Source organism: Solanum tuberosum, unplaced genomic scaffold, assembly GCF_000226075.1.
Source record: "Solanum tuberosum cultivar DM 1-3 516 R44 unplaced genomic scaffold, SolTub_3.0 scf00201, whole genome shotgun sequence".
Classification (NCBI taxonomy): domain Eukaryota; kingdom Viridiplantae; phylum Streptophyta; class Magnoliopsida; order Solanales; family Solanaceae; genus Solanum; species Solanum tuberosum.
Genome location: NW_006239126.1, coordinates 529,756 through 547,013, shown reverse-complemented (window position 1 = coordinate 547,013; position 17,258 = coordinate 529,756). Strand labels below are relative to the sequence as shown.

The window sequence follows — 17,258 nt, the reverse complement described above, 5'->3', positions numbered from 1 at the left end:
ATGATGATAATGAAGTAGTACTTAACTTTAAAGAGCTGTATCCAGGCTATCTTCATGCCATGCTTGTGAGCTAATAGGTTATGGTGCTACTGTCACGTAATGGCAACATCAACCAGCTAATACACTACCAACAAAAGAGGAAAAAGAGAGTGCAACAATTGTCCCTCTTTGATATCTTCCACTCTATTCTTAAATGTGACAGCTTTCCTCTTTTCTGGTTTCGCCAAGTGTAACCGTGTACATTATTAAGAGGTGAATCCAAAATTCAAAATTTTCATTTTTCAAAATGAGTGGATCTTATTTTTTTTCGTTACATACACACATAGTTCGAGCCAAAAATAGTGAGTTTCGAACCACCTTTTGTGTGGATAAGTGTCGATTAGAACCTACGTTAGAGAAAAAAGTGCAATCTTAAAATTTAAATTATGGTAAAGATAGAAAATTGAGTCACTTCAATCTTAGCTGTCATGTTGGATTAGTCACAAATCATTTTGATCGTCATAACTCAAAAATTCTCCATAACTTGGATCATATAGCTTGTTACGGAAACTTGCAATATTCTAACTTTCAGTACAAGAGTGTCTAAACTTTGTTATTTTTCTCCCAGCAAGCACCAGTTTATAATGAGAAAAGTAGTCACTCCGAAACTATATACTATAATCTTAAGGCCTTTTGGATACTAGCAAATTAAACTATCAGCAAGTGTTTCTTTCGCAATAACGCCTCCTAAAATATAAAGGACAAGGTCAAAACCGGGCAGTATATATATATATTGCAGAAAGACTTTGCTGAATGTTATGATTGACATAAACTTTTACCTGATCAGAAGAGGAAAAAGAAGCTATGGTTGATATAATGCACCTTGAATGGAACAAATCTCACATTATTTTGCCAGTTGAATCCTCAATCTGCTGCTCCTGTAAGGGTTTAAAGCTGGATATTGCTAACCTTCTATGATCATATTTTTAGAATACATGCAGAGTGTTATAACTTTGTAAATGAAGAATCTTGTAATGAACAGTTGCACAAGTGTGAAAACAACTAGTGAGGCCAAATGAGAAAGCAAAAGTTTGTTAAAACTCTTTCTGTTTCTGAGGCATCATCTCTTTTGATGCACCAGTATTGCTCTCTGTTGTGGTACAGAATATAAGGAGTTCACCAAATAGTCTAATGGTGAAAGAATAAGATATCGCTAGACTGCCTTTATTTTGTCAAAATAGAATACACTCTGTAGTAATCTTTAACCAAAACCCTAAGGAACTGCATCCCATTTTAACATTTCTAAGACTAGGGTTGGTGCGAAAACTCTATTCCTTTCTGCTAGTTTCCCACGCTCTTATTCCTGTTGATTTAGAGGGTAAGGAGGATAAGAAGGGAAGCGACGGGCAGTAACATTGAACAAAGAGTACTTCAGAGGCATAGCAAATGATGCAAAATTTGAAGAGGTAACCAAGTCTTCTCAATTGGTTGCCTTAAATTTCTCCAATTGACTATCATACTCATCTGGAGGAATCAACAGCCTTAAATCTATCTTCAGTGAAGTGAAAAAACAGAGACTCAGCAGCTCACTTGTCAGCAAATTCTGTGAGATTCTTGGGGTATAAGCAACTCATCCAAATCGTCGACAATGACCTGTTGATATTTTGAGAGTAATTTTAGTTAACAGGGGATGTTTTCTAATGTCAGAAAAAGATAGAAAGAAGAAGATTTACCTCAAAGTTGCTACCATCGAAGGTGTACTCCACATACAACTGCTTAGATTCTCCTGGACAAGGATCACAAAATCCCATAATTCCTGATTTCTTTACACCCTCATGCAGCTGCATATAAATAATGAGACATGAAATATCCAATAGTAAAAAGTAGAACCATCTTGAACAGACAAGATATTGGCTAGTTGTTTCATGAACTAGTGAAATGTAAGCAAAAATATGTATATATGTAATTATTTTCATCGCAACAGTTATACCAAAGAAAGCGTCCAAACACTAAAAGTACATAGGCTAATATTGATTAAACAACAGATGTGTAGCTTTTACAGATGAGATAGTCAATTGTGTTCATTTTTTTCTATGTAGTACGAATATATCATTAATTGGCATCAAGGAGATGCAAAAGAAGTAGAAAATTAAGTAGTGTTAGCTCCATAACAGTTGATCAGTCAATTAGATCAAGGAGCCAACAAAATCGAAAAAATCAACTGGGACAGATACAGGCTTAAGGAAATTCAAACTGTAGAGATTAACTAAACATCTAGCTTTCAAAATATGGGTTGGAGTTGAGCTTTCATCAATATATCTGTGATTCCTTTCATTCCAAATACACAAAACGATTGTGTTCCTTGTTACTAAAGGAAAATTTTATCTATGTGAATTCAACCTAGGGGAAATCTCGGAAATCTAATGTGTTAACCATATGGAGCCTAAAACATGGGTTAATCCTCATGATATACAATGGCTATGTTAATCTACCTGAGAAACACAAATCTTGCAAGTCCCAGTACTCCTTCAAGCCAAACAGACAAAATGACAGGAGGAGCACCAAGAAGATATCTTGACATATCATGATTGTGTTCCATATAGCTCATCTTTTTTCTTTCTCCTCCTTTTTATGCCATCTAAGCCAACCACGTCCCTAACCTTCTCTTAGCTACTGCAGCTGTTATAATTCTCCTTCCTTTATGACCTCTAATAGCTTACGATGTTCAAAGAGAAGATCAATTAAAGCAAGTAATATAAACTAAAAAGAAGAGCAATAAGGCATCAAATGTGAAACAAGGAATCCTTAGGACTGATAACAAAAAGAAATCTATTAAGAACAGACTATGTAAAAACGGACCTTTAGTTGCCCCGAGTCGCTCACAAGAAAATTTAAAGGTAGAGTGACATCAATGATTTGAGAAGCCACTTCATCTTTCACTTCCTCTATTTGATTTCTGTTCTTCAGAGCTTTACGACTGCCATACAGTGCTTTCGTAACAACCAGTCCACCTGTTTCAAGCTGTCTACTTCTTTTCCTATTGGCCACATTTTGCAATAGTTGTTGAGCTTTCTTAGCAGCCGTCCTAGCCTCCTGAACCTACAACAATGTAGTGTGTTAGGAGCAAAGCTGCAGTAGAGGTTGGCTTCACATTGGACCATCCACTTATAAGCACAAGGAAAGAACCATGAGAGTGCTTCATAGACAAAACAATATACATTCTCTATCATATCAGAAGAGGCAGTGCACAACGAACTGCATCAACACTTAGAAACTACTGAAGTGGAAAACAAAATATTGGCTCACAGAATGTCCCAAGGTACAAGCGGGGGATTGAGAGGATTTATGTTCCAACCCCAACTAGCTTGCGATTGAAGCCTAGTTGTTTATCAAACATCCTAATGTCTGGCTGCCAAGAACAGGGGAAGCTATTTATAGAATTCAGGCAGCAGCAATGCCAGTCACCCGAACTATGTATAATTTATAATTACCTGGACAAGGGTTTTATCCATATTTTCTGATGCCTTCTGCTTTTCGCGCTTAAGATAAAAAGGTTTCACAACAAATCTCTGCAAATATGAGAAAAACAGTCAAAAAGTGACTGGAAAATGAGCTGTTAAGAAAGCGAGAAAATTATAAAGTATAATCAATGGGATACATTTTGCTAACACAAGGCCCCACAACAATTCAGAATAAATAATACTTCCTCAGTTCCAATTCGTTTGTCTTACATTCCTTTTTAGTCCGTTCAAAAAAGAATTGTCTCTTAAATTTTTTGACAACTCTTTAATTCAAACTTTCCACATGACATGTTTACGACCACAAAATTAAAGGGCATTTTGGTACATTCTACATATCTTTAGTTTAAGACCACAAGATCGATTCAAAAGTCTAATTTACTTTCTCAAACTTCGTGCAACTCAAAACCAGACAAACAAATTGAAACGGAAGGAGTAAAGGAAAAGATATCTCAACGAGAGAGAAATCGGCAGTCATGGAAACTGAGCAGTTACGAAACTAGCAAGCCATAATTTCGAGGAGACATTTCCTCATATTGCCACCACGAGGAACCCCCCTCCAACAACTCAGAATCAAAACCAGTGGCTACAGTAAAACATATTTGAAACATCCAGGGAAGGAAATAAGTAGATGCAATATGGGCCATCAATTGTAAAATCTTTAAAATGGGTAACTACCAAGGTAAACCTACTCATAGGTCACCAAATAAAAAAGAAGTTAAATGTTTTGGCATAACTCACTATGGATATTGATATGTTTATCAGAAGAACTAGGATTTCTGTCTCGACCGAATTAAGTATTCTATAACAGAAATACAAGGAAAGCAGTAATATAGCAAATTCCCCCAGATAATAATTGAGAACCACCATGTAGTTAGCTATTGACCGAAAAGAAATTTTCAAATTCAGTTTGAAGACAGAACGCAAACCTTCAGTACAAAATACAGTGAGGTCGGTACCACAAATGCTCCGGTGGCAAAAATAGGGTTCAAATGCCTAGAAAGTAATACCTGCATCCATAAATATTTAGCAAAAATGAAAACACTTACAGTATGAACAACGAAGATCTTGATTGAGACAGATAATGTTTAGATAATGGTAAGTTCTTTGAGCTAACTTATTTAGATGAACTTTTTTTTATTTTGAAATTGGTAACATAACTTATTTATAGGAACTTAGATTATCCACTATCCATAGAAAAGTCAATTTTTTGGGGGGACATCACCGGAAAAAAGTAGATTAAAAAGAGTGAATCAGATGGCTGAATACAGATCATAGAGATTATAGTCGCTCAAACATGCCATTCCATAAGCTTCTTAATGCAAGACAGCAAAGAAAAGCAAAAGAAATTTTGTTATTTTTCTTTAGGATTCACTTTATTGGTTATTAAACTAGGCAGAACTAGAGACCCTCTGAATTATTTCAAAGCGACTCCAGGCAGACCAGTTTGAGCAAATGCACCGCGATACTTGCGATCGCCACTGCCACCCCAAAGCATTTCAAGGATGCCTCGCTCAGAGGTAAACCGTAGAATCCGCCCAGAAAACGTCTTTTAACCCGAGATAGATTAATGCTCTATTATTTTCGCCATGGTTTATGGTATTGAATGCAAAAATAAAGTTAGGTTTAAAATATAAGCAAAACCTTTCACCTCTATGTACCAATTAATTTGCAACTCCTATCTACAAGTTACAGTACAACCAAATAACTTTCAACTGGCCAGTTATAGTTGTGTACTTGTGTTACTTTTTGATTGTTTCACAAAGTTGGATTAAATCATGCGTTTTAAGTGGGTGTTTGGCCATGTTTCATTGTGAAATTTGAAAAAAGTAGTTCTTGTTAATGAAAAATGATATTTGAAAATTGGAGTTGTTTTTTACTTTTGTGAGTAATTTGGAGTGAAAAAGTGAAGATATCGTTTAGTTGTTTTCAAATTCTTGAAAATTCTCGATTTCAACTTCAAGTAGAATTATGGCCAAACATGTTTTCCAGAGTTCAACTCCGGAAAAAAAAATCATGGCCAAATGCATACCTAGTTTTGGTGAAACCATCAGAGCCATTATCCAATCAAATTTAGTTAAGATCATACGTAATATCCAATTCCTTGAGTAGGAAATCTAGTTTTTGCGTTGTAGGATATAGTATTTCATTAGTTCAATGCATTGAGGTACCGTACTATATTCTTAAAATAAGTGATCTTGCATTAGTTTAGGTTCGTTATAATTCGAGATCATTAGACTCCTGATCATCTTGGAAGTGCCTGATTAAGATCATGATCAAGAAGCAACTGTAGATGCAAGAAATTCTGGGGAATATGTACCCAAAGTCACGAACACATGTGCATGCATATGAACAAGCAAACCGAAAAGGAAAAAGAAAGAAAAGATAAAAGCATGAAACCAAAATAACGCATATAAGAACAAGTTGAGACTACTTACAGGAACAATCAACTTTTGTCCCCCACGATGTAACTCAAACTTCCAAAAGATCCCCTGTGAGAAAAAAAAAGGATATGAGGTGTAAAAAAAACATGAAAATCATGTGCAATCTTGCAACAATGACTTCTAATGAATTGTAAAGCATGTCTAACAAAAGCATAGAAGAAAGTAGGCACCACTCCTCTTTTCTTCGGGAAGGGGTGAAAGTAGTTAGTTTGCCAATATATACCTGAATTCCTACGGTATACAGCATCCGAATGGTACTGAATTCAGATATTTTTCTTCCACCTCCCAATTCAAGTTCAAGTGCCGTACTGCAATATAATATAGAATGTCCTGAGAAGAGGCTACCAATTAAACATGAAATTTTGTGCATGAAGATAAATCCAGTAAACTGGATTATGGTGTTTTTGGCTTAACTTGAAGATATGGTTCTCTGGGAACATATTAAAAAACAAACTGAAAATCCAAGAAAATGCCATTCCTGGTTCAAACTAGAGAGCAGAAAATACAAAGAATTTCAATTGGGTTAAGATGCAATGAGTTGTTTTACAAGATACTAGGAGGTTTGCTCTTCCCAGAAGTTGGTAAAAAAGTTTTACCTAATACCAGAAGAAATGTGATGGGATGATAAAGAAAACAATCAAGAAGAAAATGAGAAATTGCTTATATAACCATCTTTTACAGAAATCTATGATGCCTTTTTTCCAAGACACTAGCAGGTTTGCTCTTCCCAGAAGTTCTTAAAAGGTTTAACTAATACCAGAACAAATTGAGGGACTTATAAAGTAAACGATCATTAAAATATTGTTAAATCGCTTATATAACCAGATTTTACAGAAATCTGATTACAAACAAGAATTTAAAACAATAGCTAATGCAAGTTATGTATTGACTTACTCAAGCTACAATCGAGTACTAGGCCTAGTCATCACCATTTTTGTTTTGACAAGGTAAAAGTTAGGCCTTAGTCATCACCATTACCATGTGCACTACCCAAAACTAGATACGCGGAAATGAACAAGGATCAGAGAGATTTGATCATTCAACAAAATAAATCTAAACTAGAATTGCAACACATCAAGTGTACCAGGCGTTCATTAGCTTATTCAGACCACAGATCATTTAGTTTATTTAAGCAAAAGAGTACAGAATATCAAGGCTTAGAACTTTTAACTTTAACACAGTAACAGCAATAAGTCGAATACTATTCAAAAAAAGAAATGAGGAACTATTAACATCAATGAACCTTCCGATTCTGGCTGCGATACGCCCATGAGATTTTGTGGAGAAGCGGTGGGTGTAATTAGCCGTTGCACCAAATGACCCTGTCCCTAGCTGCATTACGTTGGATGCAAATTATAGATAGATAAAAGAATACTCAAAGTCTCGCAAAATTGGTAATGTTAAGATGCTGCTTGAAGGCAGGTTATTGACTTAATGCCGCTTAATATCATTTGAACCCAATGTACTTCTCATGTTGAATTTGTTTAAAGTGGGAAAAGGTCTGTTTGACAGAACATGAAGTTGCAAGTATGTTATATTTGCATTATAAACACAAATAGACTCATAGTTCTAAAATATGTTTGGAGTGACCCAACATATATATCATTCTATTTTCTTCTCACGCGGAAGTAAGGGAAATTAGAGGGTGGAACATGAACAGGTCACGTTATTACAGAACCTAATACAATACTATCATTGCTAACTTCTCCATGTTCCTGCTAGTACGCTAGTCAGAACTTTGTGGAACATCTACAGCTCTAAAATAACCTAAAGCAAGTGGGAGCAAGAGCAGAAGAAATCATAATCTTATTTTTTAAGAACAAATCAAGCAAAGGTCTTGAATAGAACTCGACCAGCTTGTCCAGTTTGAGTTCCTTTCTTTCTTTTTTATTAGGGAGCATTCCACTGTTGGGGCACATTTCAAGGGGCACCAATCTACACAGGTTCATTTCCCAGATTTTGGCAGCAGAATATTCGAGAACTGCTAAAACTGAAAGTGCATTTTCTTCCTTTTTCTTAATTTTAAATACAAATTGTTACTTATGTCACTTCTTTTTTTTAATCAGGAAGCTTCTCATTACCGTACAGATTTTTTTCTCTCAAAATGATACTAAACCAAACAATTGATACTAAAGTAACATAGCAACCTAAATAACCATTTAAATTTAATTCAACAGCTTGGTAAGGTTTTTTGGACACAAGTCATGACCAAGTAATAAAAAGCCCTACTCAGATGTAGGGAGATTATGCTGTGTAGTCTACTAGAAAGCTGGATTTACATTTAATAGTTGGTGTGTGTTCTACTTGTCCAGAAAAAAGTAAGTTGTAGGCCACAAAGTAAACAATAAATTAACCATTAAGGGATCTTAATTCCATATCAACAGGTAGATGAGAGAAATTCATCTGTTTTTAACAAAACCAATGAAAATATCTGGAGCATTAATGTTCGTGTGGACTTCAAACCGTAAGTACAGAATCCCTCATAACCAGATCAAAGAAAGTGTCAGCCAGTAATTACTCAATTCAAGAATAAACAAAGATGATATGGGCAAGTCTTAAATAGGAAACAAGAATTCTTAAATTAGCTTTTATAAGAGAATGTAATCAAAAGATAAATGTCTTTAGAGCTAGAGCAGAAAAGTGGAACCTTGATTTCTCCAGAAGCAGACCTTTTCTGCTCCTTCCTCTGCCATCCAACAGCTATAGATGACTCTGGACCTAATGAAAGATGTATCTGCACAAAAAAGTGAAAGGGGAAACGGAAAAATATAAGATTTTCTTGATAAGTTAAAAAGAATGAGTGAATATCAGTAACGTGAGCTGCACAGAGATTTCATGCCTCAGCCCCTAAACGAGTATGTTCCAGAATGCTATGGTCCAAGGGATCATCAATCTTCTAACTTAAGTTGCAGGCACGAAGCATAAAGAATAGTAGCAAGTAGCAACTATGAAAAATTATTTTTAAGCTTCTAGATATGTATCAACTCAAAAATAGCTTACATTTCCATGAGCGGTATCAGATAGCTGGCGAGTCCAAGTGTTGGAGAGATTAACAGAACCATCTCTTAAAGACATAGCAAGACCCATTGTTGCCGTAGAGTGAACAGATATATGACTGATAAGACAAAGAACAGGTCAATATTTGGCTAAAATTTTTGAGATCTGCAACACATAGCAGAATGGATCATCCTACCGAGTTGTCTGTACTCCTAGTAATGCTCTCAAACCCATAGACCCCATAAACTCTATTGACGAAACTGATGACATTTGATGCCTAAAAACAATAGATGCAGCACCACCGCCGGCATTCCCATTAACCGCCAGATTTCCACCAATGGCAACAGCATTGTTTTTGGAAATCTGAGACTGGACTTCACTAGCCATAGCCATCCTGGCAATCAAGCCCAAAAACATGTAAGGTAAGATGAGGTAATATCAAGAGGCATTGCTGAATAATCATATAGAAGACAAACTTGGACTTGCTGAATGATCAACATGTTGAAGGAACAAACAAACAAAAAAATCAACTAGAAACATATTGCTAACTATGCCTAAACAAGCTTAAGCATTAGTGTTGCAATATCGTACAATAAAGTAAAATTTAGTGCTTCTGAACAAAAATGACAGTAGTGCTAGCAACACAATGCATATTCCGCTAGAGCAGCTCAATTCTACAGTTTATAAGCCTACAGGCTGCTTAGGTCATTACTTCTGTAGACACGGTGTAATGTATTAAGTAACCGAAGTGCAAATATAATGGAATCATGGCAACTGAAATCTCTTGAGGAGATAGCCAAAAGCCGTCGAGGAAGATAATAAGGATCAAATTTTTACAAAAGAATGCAGAGCGACTCTTGAATATGTTTAATGGTCTTTACCTTACTTGAAATTTTAAAAACCCTTAGATAGTTTATTAGGGACTCACAACAAGGATTCCTCAAGATCCCTGTTTCTAATATTTTCTGCTTCACGGTACAATTCTCAAACCTGATTTTGCTTCACTTCTATGTCATAGAAGCACACACTGAAGCTAAAAGAATTTAAAGCATAAGCTCGTTAGCTCCAAATCCACCAGCATTCTTGTGGGCAGCTTAGAACAATTCTTTTGCAGGTTGTCCCACAAAAATGATAACTCGCATACTTAAAAGAAATTTACTTATCAGCAAGTTACTTAAAGGAACATGGCTTTGCATATTCTTCTAGGATTAAGGACAAAGGAATTTTAACATGTACAATGTGATAGATGGAATAGTTGGCTTCTGCCATGCTATTGGATTATCAATTACCTAGTCACACATATCTACGTCGTCATCTTAATCTACAAAAGCAATTAAGACATAGAAATACAAAAGAAGTACAGATGCTTACCCTTTCATAATGCCATCACCCTCTAAAAACTGTGGCAATGACAGATTTGCCATAATTGACCCAGAAGGTCGGAGATGTGCTGCAACCTTTTGAAGTTCTTTCTGACGACGTAGTCTTTCAAGTTCTTCCTTGATCTCTTCAGCTTTGTTCAGCTTAGTACCAAGTTCCAGACCAGAATTAATCCCTTCCATACCATATATGTCATATATTTGTCTTTTCGTCTCATCCGATAAAATTTCATAAGCTTCACATATTCGTTGGAAATTCTCTGTTGCAATTTCCTTCATCTGAAACAGGAAAAATATGCCACTAAATACTCACAACTTGACCTTCAGAATCAGAAAAATAAGAAAGCCAGAGAAGTTACTTCCAACAGTTGGCAATTATCTAATATCTTGTAATAATGTTGCTAAGATTTAAAAAATATTGATTTTCTTGACCTCACTGCAAGATCCCCAACACCCTGAACTAAGAGGATAAAACAAGTTCACTATCATGAAAAACTGAGTTTCTACCATATTCTTCCCCATTGTGAGACAGTTTTCTCTTGTAACCTTATTAGTTATTCCTTAATGAAAAAAGTTTCTAGAAGAAATTAGCAAAATGTAGTAATCTCAAGAAACCACCTATATAACATCTCACAACCTAATAGCCCAAACACTGCAATAAGAAAGATCTAGGTCCTAGTTTTCAGATAGATAAGGCCCTGAACCATAATAATGGCTGTTTGCCAAATAACAAACATGTAATACAGTACTTATGAAGCCTCCCCTACCAAACCCATAAGACAGAACATGCGATATATGACATTAACTTGACCATCATAAGCAGGAAAACAAGGAATCTAGACACGTACAATTTTTTTCCGCCAATTGGCACTGTTGCATAAATCTTTGATATAGATTCTGTTGAACTCAATATTACGTTTTGCCGATCCCCCACCCAGGAGACTACGAAGAGCAAAAATTTGAAGAGCTGGCAACTATTGAGTTTTCTACCACGTTCTTCCCCATTGGAAAGACACTTCCTCTCTTCTACCCTCTTTTTTTAGGCTAAAGAACAGAGATTTTAGAAGAGACTCGAGCAGTTATTACACAAGGATCAATATGTAGAATCTCAGCAGGAATCACTTGTATTATGACTCTGAACCTGAAAGCACCAGCAATTGATACTTATGATCTTGGTCCTACTTTTTCAAGAAGATCCTGAATATAGTACCAGCTAACAAGCTATTAGTCCCATTGCACAAAACATGTACCAAGGACAAAACAATGTTATACCCATCTTCAAAAATTCAGTCAATATTGAATCTCCCTCCACTAAACAAGTGTATGAATGAGCCAATGGGACGTGAGTTTCTTTTTGTCTTTTATGATGGTAAATCGAATACTAAGCACCAAAATTCCAAATTGGATACAAAGTAAAACATTCACAACTGTCTAATCACATGGAAAAAGGTTGAATTTATATCTAATCAATATGCCAATCGCAATGCAAAAACAAAAGCATGGAGAAAAGAATAAATATGCCAATTGCAATGCAAAATACCTGGAAGAAAATTGAGCAAAAGCAAGCACAGCGACTTTCCACCAATATCAAAGGCAAAAACAAGACTAGTTGTAGTTCATACATATCAATCAAACAACTGCTACTTTATGGAAAACTAGTTGAAGTTGACTAGATGAAGGCAATATGTATACATTCCATCTAATCAACACCCATTTCAACACTACATAATTTATCCCTAAAGGAAAAACAGGCAAACTAGTCTTTTCTAAAAACTAGTTCTCTATTCAGTCCCATTTCATTCCCACATTAAACAATTCACCATTTAAAGAAAATAGACAAACCAGGGTTTTCTAAAACTAGAACAGTTTAAAAACATATCAAAATGTTAAACTCATCCCCAACCACAAGCTAGTTGGAGTTGAGCTATACAAATCGTCGGTATCCATTCCGTCCTATACAAGCCCATTTAATTCCAATAACACAAAATTTATCCTTTAACAGTTAGCAGGCAGAAGGTGATCTCAAGCTTACCCGAATACAAACGTGAATTACCCTTTTTAACTCCAAATACACAAATTAAGGGTTCACAAAATTAGTTGGAGATCAGCTATGTGAATCCTTTATGTTCTATACAGTCCCAATTTAATTCCAATAACACACAATTTATCCTTTAATGCATGTAGCATGTGGAAGGTGAGCTCAAGCTGACCCAAACACAAGCGTGAATTATCCTTTAACTCCAAATACACAAATTAAGGGTTCTCAAAACTAGTCAGAGATCAACTATATGACTCCTCCTATGTATCCCTTCCGCTCTATTCAGGCCCAATAAATTCCAATAACATAATTTATCCTTTAAATCAGGTAGCAGTCCGAAGGTGAGCTCATGAATTACCCTTTAACATCAAATACACAAATTAAGGATTCTCAAAACTAGTTGGAGCCTTGGAGGTCAGCTATATGGCTCCTATATATCCAGTCTGTTCTATAACGGCCTAATTCAATTCCAATAACACATAATTTATACTTTGGTTCAGGTAACATGTTGAAGGTGAGCTCAAGCTGACCCGGACACAACCGTGAAATACCCTTTAACTTCAAATACACAATTTAAGGGTTCACAAAACTAGTTGGAATCAGCTATATGAATCCTATGTATCCATTCTGTTCTATACAGGCCCAATTTAACCAATAGCGCATAATTCATCCTTTAATTCAGGTTGCTGCCGGAAGGTGAGCTCAAGCTGATCCGACACAACCGTGAATTACCCTTTTAACTCCAAATACGCAAATTAAGCATTCCCAAACCAAAAACAAGCATAGTACAAAAAATACATCGAAAATTAAAAAAAAACAAAAAATTAAGCGTTCCCAAACCAAAAACAAGTATAGTACAAAGAGTGGACTGTGAGTACCTCAAGAGCTTGATATTTATCAGGGTGATAGATTTGAGCCCATTGACGATAAGCTTTTCGAATTTCTTCATCAGAAGCTTCTGGAGATATATGAAGCAATGCATATAACTCTCTATTTTGCGGCCCACTTTCTTCTTCTTTCATATTAAACTCTAGGGTTTATAACAGAATCTGAATAAATAAATAAAAAGGTACTAACAGAGAACCTCCCAAAGAAGATTTTGTAGATTAAGGTAAGAAGAAAAAACCCTTGAATGGGTTTCGTAAGGTTGGGGTTACAGAGTCGCCATTTCTGAAATTGCTTGCTTGCTGTTCAAGAACAATTACGACTTACCAGTGACTTCTTTTAGATGCCAATACCACGCTCTCTGTTTTTTTAAAAAAAAAAAAAAATTCCAGCAATAATTTTTTTTAAAAATAAAATGTTTTAAGACAAAAAATGAATTTTCTTTTTATAAAAAATAGCAAATGTTTTAAGTGGAGTTTATATTTTCAAGGGAAAATTACGCGGAAAAGCAAACATATACTAGTTAATTAGCTGATATAGCTATAGTTTGAATTAATTATGGCTTACAGATTAATTTTAGCTTTAATTACGTCACTTATCCTCTTTTATACATATACAAATACAAATTATACACATATATATATACAATTATATGACATATACAAATACAATTAGCCTCTCTCCACTCTATGACCTTTCTCGCTTGCCTCTCTCCTCTCTCTCCCAATCTCGCTCGCCTCTCTCCTCCCTCTCCCAATCTCTCTCTCTCCAAACATACAAATAAATATGTATATCAGTTATATATATACAATTATCTGATAGATATGCATATATTGTTCGCCTCTCTCCACTCTCTGCCCTCTCTCGCTCGCCTCTCTCCTCCCTCTCCCAATCTCGCTCGCCACTCTCATCCCTATAACATGCAGCTACGAATCGTAATTAGCAAACTATAGTTATGGAGCGTAATTAAGCTATTTTTAAGTGGTTATATGCGAAAGTTTCCCTTTTTCAACAAGACATAGGTGTCGTGCTAGTACGGCCCCAATATCTATTATTTTTTATTTTAATTTATGTAATATAGATAGAATTTAGAAAGTAGATTAAATTTTAATATGATGTTTAGATATTTTAAGTTGTTAATTATTTTTTGTTTGTGCAAATTTATTGTGAAGAGGTCCATTAAGATGTCCATAAATAAAGTATTTTTCATCATCGATCGTTGATTTTTTACTCAAAGTAGTTGCAAGATATAAACAAATAATACCGATATTCAAAATAATAAAGCTATAACAAAAGAATATGAATTTAAAACTAAAAAGTCATAGCTAAAATGGATCCTATAATTTCGAAAATATTATATACTAATTAAATTAAAGTTAAACAAAAGAAATAATTCTTTTATAAATTTTTTCGAAGACGTGTCTGCTTCAGCGTGAAGTCTCTCTTATATAATAAGAGAATTTTAGCATAACAAAGGTGTATTCAAATTCAGCTAGTCAAGTAAAGATCTATTTTTAAGGCTGTCAGTAATTCGAGAATGAAAATAATAATTCGCGCCGAATTTAGAAGTATTTTCAACATTTCTCACTTTAATTATTTAAAATATTTAAACAAAATATTCTTAGTCATCGTTACATATTTAAGAATTGTAGTTATTGTATTTTATTAAGAACTCTAAAAAGAAATAGGAAAAATCATATTTTGTGGTTTCTACTTTTTTTTCTTGTGCATGATGTAGTTTTTTGAGGTGAGAGTTGTTTAGAAAATTGAGGACGGGGGAGAGGAAAGTTTATGTAACCAACCAACTAAGCTACTATGATTTTCAAATGTGACAAATAATAAATTTGTATAATTGTTTGAGTAGTAAAATCTAGGAAATTGTATTCCTCATGGACCTTCACATTAATTATTTGTTAGCTTTATCATCTTATTATTTAGTCAATTATTTCCATCTCAAATACCATACGCAACGAAATGGATGATAATAATGAGATGTGCTTGATTAATTATTGAGCTACGATAATAAAAATCACGCAGGATGAAGTATATAAATAGACACTTTAAAGATCACTATTTAAAATATAGTCATCATCTCCAAAATACTAAAATTTAGCTATTTCAAAATTAAAATTCACACCGGATAATTGGGATTTTAAGATTTTTAAGGACTTGAGGACGTTGAGGTCTGAAGTTTGAACTGCGATACATTTCCAATACGAATACGAACGATAATAATGGATGGTCTAATGTGATCCTCATAAAATCTGGGCCTCTTTACCATAATTCCTTAGGCCCATAATAAAATGTACAAGGTCCATCAGCCTAAAGATCCAAAAGGGAAAGCCGGCGGATTATCGGCCCTACATCAGCAAGCCTGCTATTTATAATTGAAATGACAAATGATCTGAATAATGAAAAAGATAAAAGAAAGAAAAAACAAATTTTATATGTGAAAAAAACATTAATGTAAAGAAGACTTCAAAATTTGAGTTAAACCCAATGTACAAGTTCTTGCGGATCTTGACCAAAAACGAATAATAATACCTTAACAGTTGGACCATGACCTTTATATATGGTATCTGAGCAGGACTATATCTTAGGGCCCGTTTGGCCATGCGATATGGTATCATGATATGGAATCATGATATGAAATCATGAGATGAAATGGAATCATGATATGGTATCATCTCATGGTATCATGATATGAAATCATGAGATGAAATTGAAGGTTTGTTTTGGACATGCGATATGAAATTTTTGTGTTGTATATTTTCTCATAAACAATAAAAATCTCATAAGTTGTAAAACTATTAAAATACGCCCCAATTGTTTATTCAATCTTATCAAAATAAAACAAAAAATTATAAAATCGCATAATAAATTATTACAAAGTTATTTGTTTTCCACTTAAGTAATTGTTTCATCTAACTTTAATTTAATAAAAAAATTGAACATAAATTGTAGTGCACTAGTCTTTAATATAATCCTCCCACATAGTATGGACAATTTCCTCACGTTGAACTTGCATTTCTCGATCATGTGACCGAGAGGACGAACCAACATTGTTACTTTGAGCCATTTGTTGGTCAATATCCTCCACAACTATAGTTTCATGTTCATAGACCATAAATATTTCATCACTACTTTGGTATTCTCGCAAATAATTATGTAACACTGCACAAGCTATGACAATTTTCACTTCTGTATCAATATCATAATGGTTCATGCCTTGTTTCAGTATTCTAAATTTATTTTTCCAAGCTCTAAAAGTCCTTTCAATCACATTGCGCAAAGATGAATGCCTATAATTAAATAGTTCTTTGGCATTTTGAGGCTCTTTTTCACTTCCTCGGTAATCTTGCAAATGATAGTGTAATCCTTTGTATGGAGCTAAAAATCCTTTTGTGTTTCGGAAACCAGCATCAACAACATAATATTTATCTACCAAAAAACATTTTATAAAGAAATTACTAAAAAGCATATGTGACGTAAATGAGATAGCTTTGTGTAAATAAATAGTATTTATTCTAAGGATGTAATTTAAAGTTACCATGTGGCGGAAATGGAAATTGTGACGTTGGCTCAACAAGTGCATTCTCAAGTACTTTAATATCCTGTGCAGTACCTTCCCAACCAGCAACAACAAAGGTAAATCGCATATCAAAATCACAAGCACATAAGACACATTGTGATGTTCTTCCTTTGCGATTACGATATGCTTGTTGCACCGCTTTAGGAACCTCCCCTTCTATATATGTTCCATCAATCGCACTAACACAATCCTACCAAATAAAAAATACAACAATATTAGTTTAGTGAACATAAAATAAATTGGAAGCATCATAGAATGCACTTCATAAAAATAATGTTTGTAAGAGTAATAAAAATAGTGCTTCCAAGACAATGCAAAGTCATAAAATAAATATTATCTCTTTAAACAAAGTTGATAAGAAATATGTAACTAAATACTAATAACTTACACATAAAATATAAATGTGCACTTATTAAGGCCATAAAA

At 34.5% G+C, this 17,258-nt stretch overlaps 1 protein-coding gene across 6 annotated transcripts; it reads right to left on the bottom strand.

The window, feature by feature from the left end:
- Window positions 1–537: 537 nt before the first annotated feature.
- On the bottom strand, window positions 538–13,597 carry LOC102597762 (chaperone protein dnaJ 13). 6 transcript variants are annotated; one of them, XR_367920.2, is made up of 15 exons: window positions 13,234–13,597; window positions 10,310–10,596; window positions 9,135–9,332; window positions 8,942–9,056; window positions 8,589–8,675; window positions 7,185–7,273; window positions 6,165–6,249; window positions 5,936–5,989; window positions 4,427–4,507; window positions 3,471–3,548; window positions 2,839–3,078; window positions 1,713–1,820; window positions 1,570–1,632; window positions 819–917; window positions 538–726 (listed from the first exon to the last, which is right to left on the bottom strand). XR_367920.2 is itself a non-coding variant. In XM_006355393.2 (13 exons), the coding sequence occupies exons 1-13, from the start codon at window positions 13,375–13,377 to the stop codon at window positions 1,573–1,575; spliced, it is 1,626 nt and encodes a 541-aa protein (XP_006355455.1). In that variant the 5' UTR covers window positions 13,378–13,597; the 3' UTR covers window positions 988–1,572. The 6 variants fall into 6 exon arrangements, 2 of the variants coding, with proteins under 2 accessions (XP_006355455.1, XP_015167872.1); XR_001474435.1 differs by having other exon boundaries at window positions 580–726; window positions 819–933; XM_006355393.2 differs by lacking the exons at window positions 538–726; window positions 819–917 and having other exon boundaries at window positions 988–1,632.
- Between the last annotated feature and the right edge of the window lie 3,661 nt (window positions 13,598–17,258).